Source organism: Dermacentor andersoni, chromosome 11 (assembly GCF_023375885.2).
Source record: "Dermacentor andersoni chromosome 11, qqDerAnde1_hic_scaffold, whole genome shotgun sequence".
In the NCBI taxonomy this organism is placed as follows: Eukaryota; Metazoa; Arthropoda; class Arachnida; order Ixodida; family Ixodidae; genus Dermacentor; species Dermacentor andersoni.
This window is the reverse complement of record NC_092824.1, coordinates 117,382,603-117,395,651: the sequence shown is the minus strand read 5'-3', so window position 1 is coordinate 117,395,651 and position 13,049 is coordinate 117,382,603. Positions and strand designations below refer to the sequence as shown.

The 13,049-nt window shown below is 42.8% G+C and overlaps 1 protein-coding gene across 1 annotated transcript in view; it reads left to right on the top strand.

The window, feature by feature from the left end:
• Window positions 1-12,546, top strand: part of LOC126539302 (endoplasmic reticulum metallopeptidase 1-like) — a 57,083-nt gene extending 44,537 nt beyond the window's left edge. Inside the window, exons 13-14 of the mRNA XM_050186067.3 lie at window positions 742-917; window positions 4,307-12,546. Of these exons, the coding sequence (XP_050042024.1) occupies window positions 742-917; window positions 4,307-4,477 (347 nt within the window). The 3' untranslated portion in view covers window positions 4,478-12,546. The remainder of the gene's footprint in view (window positions 1-741; window positions 918-4,306) is intronic.
• Window positions 12,547-13,049: the final 503 nt, after the last annotated feature.

The window sequence follows — 13,049 nt, the reverse complement described above, 5'->3', positions numbered from 1 at the left end:
AATATAATGAACACATATATAACGAATGGATATATATAACAAATGGATATAATGAATGTAACAAATCAATGCCTCCTTTACTAAATGCCAGCCGCGTTGCTCGCTTTCCCATTGCGGCGGCGGTTCCCTTAGTTGAAGTTAGTTCAGCATAAATTCCGTGAGGCGGCGCTCGTTGCCTTTTCAACTTCCGGCGGATGTGGCAGCGGCGGCTGAATGCTCCGCCGGCGCTTTATATGCGCGGGCGTCTGTTAGCGAGCGTTATCGCGGGCCTCCGAGATGGCAAAAGATGCCATGGTAATCTCAGAGGCCGCTGCACGTGATCTAGGTTGCAGACGTCCGCCACAAGCGGCGCTCGTTGCCTTTTCGCGGAGGAGAGAAAAGGGAGAGGGCCAGGAACCGAGTTTACGGACAACGCGGCTGGCATCTAGTAAAGGAGGCATTGAACAAATATATGCTTATAACAAATATCGGATGTAACGAAGGTATTTTCTTGTCAGATGCACCTTCATTTTAGCTGCATTCGACTGTAACACCTTCAAGACTTCTTAGTCACAAAATTGTCACTTGGGAATCACTTGGGGCATTATTGGATACCAGTGACCTCTTCAATCAAGGGAATTCATCTGCCTTCTAATTGCTTATTAGAAGTGGAGTTTCAAGTGATGGAACATTATAGAATATGGGTGTAGGTCTCTTTTTATCAACTCGAATATCTGTTGCCTTTTGGCCACTGCATTGCAGGACCCAGCCACATGGGTCTGATCATCTCTCCCTGGAAAGGCGTAAGTATCAGCCGCTGGTCCTTCACCTCTGACACGCCGCACAAAGGTATCGAGTGGAAGAACAGGGACACCAAGTTTGTCTACCTTTCTCAAGGAGTTGACATGGGACCTTGGAACGTTTGGCTCGAGCTGCAGGTAAATATTTTTAAAATGTTGTTATATATGGAAAGTTTAGGGCTCTAGTATTCACTATGCTTTTCGTTAGCAATAATTTTCCTCATAGCTCTCGAGTGGCTTTGTGATTCTGCTGTTGAGGGCAAAACCATCGGTTTAGTTCTTAGTTGGCATTTCACCTATCCAAAATGAGACCTAGTGGCAATATTTTTCTATGGAGCAAAGCCAAAGCAAGCAATTGTGCTACAGTTAAAGCCACTGCTCTTGCGCTGTAGTCACATAAATGTTTCCAACCACACTTTGTGCTTATAATTTAATTATGTACACAGAAGCAGTTGAAGAAAGCAGGCTTCTGTTGTATTTTATGGTAATCTCACCTATCATCTTCATGGCATTTAATTGCAGGATTATGCATAGTATAATGTATATTTATCCCCATTTTTCAATACAGTAGAACCTCGTTGATAACCCGCTGCGGTTGCTCAGTGGCTATGGTGTTGGGCTGCTGAGCACGAGGTCGCGGGATCGAATCCCGGCCACGGCGGCCGCATTTCGGTGGAGGCGAAATGCGAAAACACCCGTGTACTTAGATTTAGGTGCACGTTAAAGAACCCCAGGTGGTCAAAATTTCCGGAGTCCTCCACTACGGCGTGCCTCATAATCAGAAAGTGGTTTTGGCACGTTAAACCCCATAATGTAATTTTTAATTTAACCTCGTTGATACGTTCCCGTTACGTACGCTTTCCCGGCGCCAACGTTCGCAATCGAGAACATAAAAAATGACCCAATAGAGTTGCGCTAATTTTTTACCGGTTCATAAGTTCCCGGAACACACGATTTTTCGGCACCAACATTCAGTACGTCGCCATGCTGCGATCGAATGATACGTTTTCCGGCCGCTAGATCCCATGTAAAACAAGAAAATTCGCTAGGCGCGATATCGAGAACAGTATATAGCTGCCCGCTGCGGCAGCTTCACCGCAATACTCGCCCGCCCGTCTCACGTGACGCCGCCGACGTGCTCTCAATTTATTTCTTCGGTATCAGCAAATATTCTCCGGGGTCGTCGCACGCGATATTGCGATAAGCATCTTCGCCTATCTGTTTCAGAGCGCGTCGTGCCGTCGGAAGCGTAGCGCACGCTCTTAATAGCTAGACGATAACCGAAGCGCGCCGCCGTTCCCAGCTGCAGTCTGCGATCGTATACGTTTTCCGGCCGCTAGACCCCACGTGAACAAGAAAAGGCGTGAGACGCGCGCGATCGAGAACAGTATATAGCCGCCCGTCTCACCTGAAAATGACGGCGCGCACAGTTTCTTATTTCGGTACCAGCACTATCTCCGGCCAGGTCGTCGCACGCCACATTCACAGCTATCGCCGCCAAACCTATTGCGATAATCATCTTCACCTATCTGTTTTACAGCGCGTGTTGCGTAGTGCCATTGGTAGCGTACTGCACGCCTTTAGCAGGCGATAATCCAAACGCGCGGCCGTTCCCTGTTGCGCGATGTGGGCATCCCTTTCGCTCCAGCAGCATCCGTCATCACCCACCAGCTCGATTTTGTTTCGGTTTCCCCGTCGCTCTCTTAAAAAAACCACGCAATAGGACGCGTATCCGCCCGCCGCAGCACCACCAACTCGACGCGCGTCGGTGTTTCGTGTCGCAAAGATCCGCGCGACGCGTCGCATTACAATAGATGTCAACAACAGTTGAGTCTGTCAAAATTTTTCAGTTACTTCGGATCGTACGTACTCTCCGTTAGTACGTTTTGCTCGTGGTATTTTTTTTTCAAAACGTATGAACGATCAGGTTCTACTGTACATATCATTCATTGAAGGTTATTGTTGTGTTGCTTAGCTTCGTCCTTACCTTTGGTGTACTGTTGCATCGTTCTGTGCCTACAGGATTGGTTTGGCTGACTCAAGACATGGGTAACAGAATATACTCAGGAGATGCCTTCATTTTATACTGGGCTTACTATAGCTTACTGCAGAAGAATATAAAAAAGAAGTGCTAACTGAAAACTCTGTAAGGCTTAATGATGTCGAGAAAAAGGTACCATGACTGCTCCTAACCCCACACTTCTTCCATCATGCCAGTTCCATAACTCCGTTTTGAATGCTGAGCATTACTCTGGGCACTAGTTCAATGGGTGTTAATGGACTTGCACTACCCATGGGGGACACAAATGAAGCTTTGCCTGCTAAAAAGTGCTTGGAAGTGGCAAAATCAGAGGAAGAAAGGTTGCTATCATAAGTTTGGTTTATTTGGTTTTGCTTACAGTGTAGTCATGGATGTACAGTTGGAATCAAAAGTTTGCAGGCCACCAGATCTGAGAAGAAGCAGAATTTTCAAGTAGTTTGCGATAACAGCTAGTAAAACTGCATAGCACTAAGTTGTTTGCATATATTAGCAATGCTAGAAATCAAAATATTAGGCTGCATGCACAAGCGGCGTGGTCCATAAATCTCATGGTCCATAAACTTTTGATGCTAACTGGTATGTTTCTTTCTATTTTTTTTTTTTTGCGGTGGTAAGGATTTTTTTTTTTACTAGATAAGTTGGTATTCCACACAAAATGGTATCATTACGCACAAGGAACAAGGAAAGAAGTGACAACAGAAGTGTTGACTACTAACCAAAATTTAATGAAGACAAGTAAAAATTTATGAATGGGCAACACAAGTGCTGACCATCAATTTAAATATAATGAAAACAAACAAAATTCGCAAATGAAAATGAATTTCTCTATAAGAAGGGCCAAAGCGATTGTTATTCACAAATTTGGTGGTGATCTGTATTGTAAGGTGTTCTGTTTCACTGAATAGTTCAGATGTAGATTGCCTGCCTGCATATCTTTAAGTGTCTTTTCTGTTACAGTTGTCTTGTGAACTTGTTTGATATATAATTTTTTTGTGTTCATTAAATTTCAGTTGATAGTCAGCACTTGTTGCTTCTTTTCATGTCCCTTGTGTGTCACACTGCCAGTTCATAAGTATGGATAGAAAAGCAATCTCTGTGTCCAGATTATGAGAAATATGGCTTGTGGGGAGTTTCACAAATGGTACAACTGACAGGCTCTGCTCTGAGCCAAAGTAGTTGCCATCAAACTGTAGATTTCTATTGAATAGCCTGGTGATGAGGATTACAATAGCTGCAACACAAAATTCATATACAGCCAAACTTCAGTATAACAAACATGGATATAATGAACTATCAGATATAATGAAGTGAATTCAGAACATTTGTCGCCTATATTAATGTGTAACAAATATATGTTTATAACGAAGATTAGATATAATGAAGGTACTTTTGTGTTAGCTTCCACTTCATTATAACAATGTTAGACTGCCCCATCACACCCAGTTATAATGCATGGCATCATTTCTCTCTGCTTCTGTAATGGCAGCTACCCCATGGCTACCCAGCAGACAAGTCCACCGTGGACATCGCTTTCCACACATATCGCCTTCAGAAGTCTGAGCACAGGCAGCCAGCCTTCATAAACTTCCTCAACGAGTTGCCAGAATGGATTCACGCCACTGCATGGACATCAAGCTCAGACTTCTATGTCTTCTGAAGCAGCTGCATTCCACAGGGTGGTCAGTGGGTTGGGGGGTAGAGATTGGTATGACGTTTTTCATTATCTTGAAGATTCCAAATGCACGACCACTGCGAGGAACTCTGCGCATTGGCCGTCCACAAGATTTGGATGCCGGGCACTTCTCGTGTGGAACATGCAACAGCTGTACCATGAGTTAAATTATCAGGCTGGTATGAACCTGAAGACGTTCTGCTACTGGATGTTGTCTTGTCAAGAGGGCTGGCATATGGTGCCACCTGCAAGGGCACATTTGTTGTTTGTTCTAAGTAGGCCTCTGCTTGGCAAACACTACCTGCTACAGTGGGCAAAAATGTGCATATATAGAGAAAGATTTTAGGGCATCAGCTTGTCGCCGGCACTCTAGTTTGCCATTGACAGTGTGCTGTGCTGCAAAACATATAAACACTCCTAATGTGCAGAGTAATCATGCATAACATATACAACAGTCACTTAATATGTGACTGCACATAGAGGTGAAACATCCTGGGTGACAGTATCTTGCAGTTTCAGGTGAACTAAAATGAAATGCTTAACTGCAGTGTGTTTTGAATGTGCAAACAAAAAATATTTTTAAGGTAACAGTCTGAAATTCCTGATGCAGTAGTCAAATAACTCCACTTGCAACTCGTTCTTGAAGTTTACAAGGAGAGGTCTCTTAGAACAGTGTGTCCACAACAATATTCTTTACATGTTTTTTGTTAGCCAGGGTGTCGCGTAAGGCTTTGCATTCTGTAGGTTGTTCTGTTTGGCCAAGCTGTTATCATGAGGGGACCATTTCACATTATTCTGAAAAGCACTGCAAGTTCCTTGCTGTTGAATCTGTGGGATTGTTCTTGTTCCTCAGCATTCAATGCTTTTTCTTTGAAAAAGAACTTGCAACATCACATTCACACTGCTTCTTGCAATACCACCTTTTACTGTTTGGTTGGCCATTTAGAAGGACATACTTAAGTTTGAACAAAGGTTGCCAGAGTTTGTGCATGTGTTCTCAAGGTTGCAGTGTTGTGGGGAAGGCTAGGGCATTTATATGTGCAAGCAATGCCAAATTATGCACAGCTGTTGTGTACTAAGGTGCAATGTTCTAGGAACATTTGGGAGTCCAGGTGCATTTGTGAGACTGATAGCCAAGACTGAACTTGTGTGTGTGTGGCTGATGTTAAGTGTGCAATTGCAGGAAAGTAATTTCTGTAACAGGTTTGATGCACAACTCGTGTAGCTGTAGGATCATAAAGGATAAAGAGCACCCGATAGGTGCAAATATAGCTGATAAAGTTGAGAAAATTCATCAAATTAGCATGTGCACTGCCATTAGCATGACTCTTACATTAACAGGTTTTCCCCTTCACATAAACAGCCCTTTTGGGACTTTGGTCGTGTGCAATGCAGTTATGTCATTTCGAGGGTCACCATAAAGAGCGTGCAGGTTTTGTGTGTTGGGAACAGAATGTTGTATTTCAAATACATTAAGCTTATGAGCATGCCATTGTGCAAGCTATGTGTACAATGTTAAAATTTATCATAATCATTTACACAGCACCAGACGTTAGTTTTTCTAGGCTGCAGTTGTTGACACATTATCTACAACTCAGGCAAACTGTTTCAAGCTCTGTGGAGTAGTTCCACAAGAGTTCCTGAATTTTTTTTAATCATGGCAGAATGCATTATCTGAGGATAAACTTTCTGAACCTTAGTTTTCCAGAATTTTAATCAACATCAAGATGGCATAGGTTTGAGTAAAGATTGCATTCCAAGACTGTATCAGCTTGGCTGAAGATATAACAGCTTTGTATGATGCATTCCATAATTTTTAAAAATTTTGTTTGCTTAGCTGAAAATTTTATAATTATGTTTATTGTAACTTCTTTTATGTACCTCAAAAGCCAACATTTTCTTACCAATTCCAGTGGTTATGCTAGTCTATGCTTGAGCAGTGCATTAAACCAAGCTGTTAGGTGCACAGGGTAGCATTCACATTACATATTCCCTTATGCTATATCACAAATGTGTGTTCACAGTTGGTAAAACAACATTGTAGGAATCATTGTCAAACTTGTTGATTATGGGTTGCACTGGCCGATTTGTTATATTCCTGAAACATTGTGCTTGAAGATAAGATGCTTTGCAGAATTTTTTGGAGAATTTCTCGTTATTTTAAATGTGCATGCTCCATGTGTGTTAGGTCTTATACAATTGCGCTCGTGCCTTCAATATGGGTTGTCGCCACACCATGCTTGTTATTAGCCACATTCTAGTCCATTGCGCCATGTGAACTGAACTGTTTAATGAGTGTTTTTTTCTTCTTTCTTTAAGCCCTGGACTATGCAACATATCATTACACATGTGTGTAAAAGAACTTGGTTGTGTGGAAATGCATGTAAAGTTCTGCATAATCTGTAACCTAGTCACATTGTCATTCACGAAAAACAGGGGGGTAGAGGATGGGATCTGGGTTGCTTATCCAAAAGAAATTGTTCATGATCCATCATGTGTCATTAAGAAAAAAGACATCATCTCAAAGTTGCATGTGCTGTTCTTGTGGACCAACATTGTTTAGATGTTTATTTACAGTTTACTGTATTTATGAAGTGCTGACAGGTACCTACTGTCACAGACTGCACTTAAACTGCCATGCACTGAAGCATTCATGAAGCAGGGAGACACAGGCCATTACGCTGCCATCACTACCGCATCCTTATTTTAAAACAACTTTTTAGTGGTTTGGTGTATCATTTGAAAGCAAGACAAGGACTGCTGGTTTGGACTAAAACACCCTCGCCTTGCCACAGAAGTAAAGCTTCTATAGATGCGAAGCTTGTTTTGCAGGTATGACATTGTTTTTTTTTAGAAACAACCTTCAGCATGACAAAGCTGGCTTGATGAAGGTGCAGGTTTTTAGATTGAGCATGGCATCTATCACTAATGACACAGTCTTCAATGTTTTCTTTTTTTGTTGGGGTAACTTCTCTGTAACAAATAAGGGAGTGCTTTATATGGAGCAGCAGAGTCACGTGATGAAGCTTAAAGGCCAACTGCAATGAAGTTTTGTGCCACATAAGAAGCTTTGTTTCAGAGAGTTTAGATATAGAGCAGCCTCCATGGAAAATTTTACAAATGAAATACAAGTGGATGTGTCATGAAAGGCTTGCAAAAGTAGATGCTTTAGATGCCGATACTGAAAAACATAATGACAGAATCCAGCTTGCAATAAATGTAGATGTTAGATGCAATGTAGCGATAAACCTTATTTACCACCTACGAAACGTGTCACAAATGAGGTGTGTACTGTAACTAGACTTTTCTCCTGCGCTTCTCTCTGGACATGCAGTGCCATCTGGTTGTGGGATCATGAAGTCCTTGCGAGCACTGGGCATTATTCCTTTGCTGGCTGTGACAATTCATGGCACATCACATTAAAGCATCTGGCTGCTGAGCTTGAATAACCTGTGCAAGGTGCTTTCATTGAAGAGTAGCACATACCCAGTGACACATATTGAGTGACCCAAGCTGGCTTGAAAGAGGTTTATTGAAAAGTGGCATATACCCTGTACGTTTGTGGCACCGCTTGCTAAAGCATCTGGCTGCTGTGCTTGATGAACACATGTGACACGGATTTGATTCCACCTCCACACTGGAGAAATTTTAAGGGATCTTAATGCATTAGCATTCTTAGGGTACTTCACACACTTTCTGGAGGTTACGTATGTATGTAGTTTGTATGTTTCTATCTAATAATTTTCCCACCTACCTGGGTCACTGGGCAGTGTGTGGTTGAATGGGTAGTGCATCATGCTGCTGTGCTGAGGAAGCAGGGTTTGAAATCAACCATCGGATCAACTTGGGTCACTAAGAATGTGGCAATGTGTACACACGTGCCACTCTTCAACGAACCTCTTTCACGCCGCCATAGGTCACTGTAGATGAGGGACTGGGTAGGTACTGCTGTCCGAAGAAACTTTTTGAACAAGGACTTGGAGCACTGGGTATGTGCCATTTGGTCTGTGCTGGTCTTCAATTAACCTCTTTGATGCCAAATTGGCTCACTGGGTATGTACCAGCAAGTGTGCCACTCTTCAATGAATGCCTTTGACACCAACATGGGTAGCTAGGTATGCGCCACTGTAAATGTGCCTTAAATTTCTGCAATGCTGAGCGGAGTTGAGCCCACATCTCAAGGGTTCCTCAGGGACAGCAGCCCGACACTTTAGCAGGCTGCACCACAAATGCACTGGGTACATGCCACTTTTCAATGAACGCCTTTCACACCGTTTTAGTGATCTGTGCCATGAATGCACTGGGTATGTGCCACTGAGTGTGCGGCAAGTGAGGGAACAAATCTCGGAACTCACAAGCATTGGTGCGCCACTCTTCTTGTCTCGGAGGCCATGCACAAACTTCTTGGCAGCACCACTAGATGGCGCAGCATGTCAAGAAATAAGCTAGAGAGAGGAGCTTGGTTGCCACGTCACACATTTCTGAGTGTTCACAATGCACCGGTGTGCCATGCATTTCGGAGAGCGCGCGCAGACCTTGCGGCGATGGTGCTAGATGACACCGAGTGTTCTTAGGGAAGCGCGAAAGAGAAATCCTGCTGCAGTACAAGCCTCATACATAACTCGTTTCCACGATGGCAATACATTGTGTTGCTATATTGATTCAATGCTAAAAGCATTACTGTCAGCAGGCATCGTGAGGTGGGTTCCACAAAATTATTATTGCGAAAGCATTATATGGCCCATGAGGCAAAAAATCCGGTGTAGTTGTCTGTGTTGGTATGACCAAAGCCATCCAACCCTTAACCTTTGGGGGGAGTCGAACCCATGACCTTTGCTGTTTATTAAGGTAAAGTTAGTTAAGGCACTTGAACCCACAACTTTTGGGGGGAGTTGAACCCACACCCTTTGGTGATAATTAAGGTTCACTTAATTAAGGTAGAGCTAATTAAGGCACTTGAACCCATTACCTTTGATGGGAGATGAACCCACTACTTTTGGTGTTAAGGCAAAGTTAATTAAGGCACCAATAATTAAGGTAGAGTTAGCTTAGACACTCAAACCGACAACTTTTGTTGGGAGTCGTGCCCACGACCTTGCGTGGTACGCACCTTGTGACGAACACCATTGGTCACGTGACCACATGACCGCTCGAACTGCACGACTCCACCAGTGGCACCACCAGACATTGCCGCACTTCTGCTGACATGGCCACTCGAGTCACATGGTCACAGTGCTTTCGCATTCATCCACATAAGAATAACTAAGTGGCCCCTGAATTTTTTTTTGACGAATGGCAATTGCCCAATGCCCCAAGTTAGTGTGAAAATAGTCACATATGGACAAACATACATACTGCAAAGTGGGTGAAGTTCCATAAGAATCCTAACCACATCGAAATGCTGCCATTACTGCTCGCCAGAAGTGATGCATTAGTCAGAATGCCCAACTTCTCAGCATGACCTCCAAGATAAGGCACCACCCACAGCTTCCTGCAGGGTGCTGAAACATCTCGGGCGACATGCTGTAACTTGCATCATATCCGCTCACAGCCAGTTACATATATCATTACTTAGGTGCTATTCAAAGGGCGGTAATAAGAAAATTAGACAATCACCAGCCCTGAAGCTTTGCTAAGATTGCTTCAGTGGTATATCATGTGCTACCAATTTAGCCAAAGTGAACTTTCGTTGCAGTTGGGCAATAAGGAGCCTACTTAGGCTGGTGGTATAGTTTGTAATTACCCTTTCAGTTTTCCATTCTTTCTGCTTTTTGCCATTGGCTCACAATAAGCCATGCTCCCATTATGGCTAGGATCAGCGACTTGGCAGGACAGATAAGGAGCACAAGGATCAGAGAAACACAGCCATCACATAATACAGCCCCACATTTTTTTTCTTTGACAGTTTATCAATTTTATAATAAATTATAATCTAAACCAACTTGAACAATGCCATATTCTACTTTAGAACTACAGACTTTAGCTATGGACATTTAAAGCCAGTGGAAGGTGTATTTGGTATGGATATATAGATTAGCACTTATAGTGGTTCCTACCATGGCCCTTAGCTAACTTTGTTTTGCATGATGCTTTAACAGCATATACTCAGAGGGAAAGTCCAGTTTGTGTGTATGTTTTAATGCCAGATCATTAATGTTTCCCAATTAAGTGTGGCCAAATATGGTATGCAGTGCAATGAGTAAATGCAATAACATAATAAAGCATAATTATTTTACTTGAAACTCAGTGGCGACCTACTTACTACTGGCATTACTGCAATCATTTCATATGACTTGTGCCGTAGAGCACTACTCAACACCCATCTGTTGATATTTCTCTTGTAGTTAGGTTTCGTCCCTCCCATATGGAACTCTGTGGGAGTTTCTTGACCAGTGAAGAAAGTATTGTAAGACACATTGAGGGCAGAGAGAATGTGACCAGCGTCCCAATACTAAAACATTTCTTTTTCACTTGATATGCATGCAGTGCTTGCCTAGTCAATGGCCTACAAGAGTGTCATGAGGTAGTGTTGGCAGCAGGGTTGTCTAGGCTGTTTGGTCTTGTACACAACTAAAATCTGGTGTGTTGAGTTTCTCCAGGAAGCTGTGAAACTTCAGCACTTCATATTCCCAGAGGGCAGCCATATGCTGTGAAAGATATGATCTATTGCTTGTGTATCATTGACCTCGACATTCGGACTTTCTAACCAAACACTTTACTGGAAAGTAAAACTTGGCTTTGTGTAGAAGCTTGACACAAGCCACCCTGCAAATGTTATGCTTCAGTGTTTAAGTGGTTGTCTAGAATGCAACAAAAACAACAAAAGGAAGTCTGTGATCTACTAAGAGATATATTCAAGGAGTTGTGATAGTGTTTTGTAATGCTGTGCCAGTGACATAGTTGCAATTGCATTGTACAACGGCGTGTGCCTTCTATATGCCTCTGTTACAATGCAGAGTCTGCATGCTTAGAAATTTTAACTTGAAGCCCAGTGCTGTTCTTAAAGGGGCACTAAAGGCAGAAATTAGGTCAGGCTAAGCTGATCGTTAATGTAATGCATAGTACATATAACAGGTGGTCTATTAGAGTAACAGTGAGTGTTGATAGTTAATGTAGTGCATAGGACTGGTAACGAGTTCTCTATTAGAGTAACATTAGGTGCCAAGGAAAGAGAAACACATTTGAGGGTGGCAGAGGATTAGGTGATGTGATGAAGTTACCAAACTTCATGATGATGAAAGTGATTGTACTATTAAACAAAATATGTTAACATTGCTAAATAATAAACATTGGAGAAAAGTGGCACTACCGTAATGTAAAATGCGGAACCAGCTCCCACTGATGTGTGTCCACTACAGGCAACAAATTAAGAGTTGCCAGCGACTGCTCATTAGGGCAGATTACGGTAATTTGAATATGAAGGAAAAGCAGCAGCTTGGCCATCTTGCTAAAGACCTTGCTAATGCTATCTCTTCGCACTGGACTGTTAGAACTATCCAGAGGCACATTGTGTCCTTTCTGTGCTGTCCTGTAACTTACCAATGATGGCAGAGCATTGCCTCTGAGATCATCAGTGCAGCTTAATGTGCACTGTCTTTTTGCTGGCAAATTGAATTCGAGGAGAGATATGGCTGCTGTCTTCAATTGTGATTTTCCTCTTGGCTAAGTATTCTTTTGGCACAGAATGCTCACTAAAGGTATTGGACAGTGTGCTCTATAGCCATTAGTTGACCTAATGTTTGCCTTTAGCATCCTTTTGAGTTCTGTAGAAGCCTGTAACATGTGTCTTAGCCTTACTTAAGCTGGCTGCACTAATGCATAGTAGTTACTGCTTGTGTAAGTCGAAGTGTTCAGTGTTCAGCTGTGGCTTGGTCACTAGGCTTCAGCAGACATAAAGGTAAAAAATAATGGTGCATCTGCGTAGCACCTAGCATAGCCAGTTTGCATTGAGCTGGTTGAAGATAAATTGCCATGCAGTGTCTACCATGGTTTTAGATTGCAACTATGAGAGTAACAAGGCTGTTGAGAAATAAAGGCTTTTTTTCTTTCTGGAAGATGAATTCAATTTCTTGTATGCGTGGAACACAACATTGACTCGGCATGATGCTTAAGGGCGTTTAAGTCAAGCTAGTTTACATTGATTGACATTTTGTACGCTTGCGTCATGGATGAAATAAACAAACTGCAAGTGAACATCTTGAAGGGGCAGCACAAGACGACGAAGACAGAAGGCAGGAACACACAGGACAGCAGTGCAATGTCTTGCCTTCTGTTTTCGTCGTCTTGCGCTGCCCCTTCAAGATGTTCAACCAGTACCAACTCGCCCAAATTTTGATCCTTCTAAACTGCAAGTGGCTAACCATGCAGCAAAGTCATACCATATTTGTGTAGAAATGCGTGAGAAGTATTAACATTTACTGTTTTACATCGTAATCTTGATAATACCTGCAGAATCACTCTTGCATGTTGTGCAAGCAGTGCTGAATTCACAGCCACAAATGCATCTTGCTTGGTTGCCGTCTAGTGCGGCCCCGACCCTCCCGCTTGAGCAATGCCT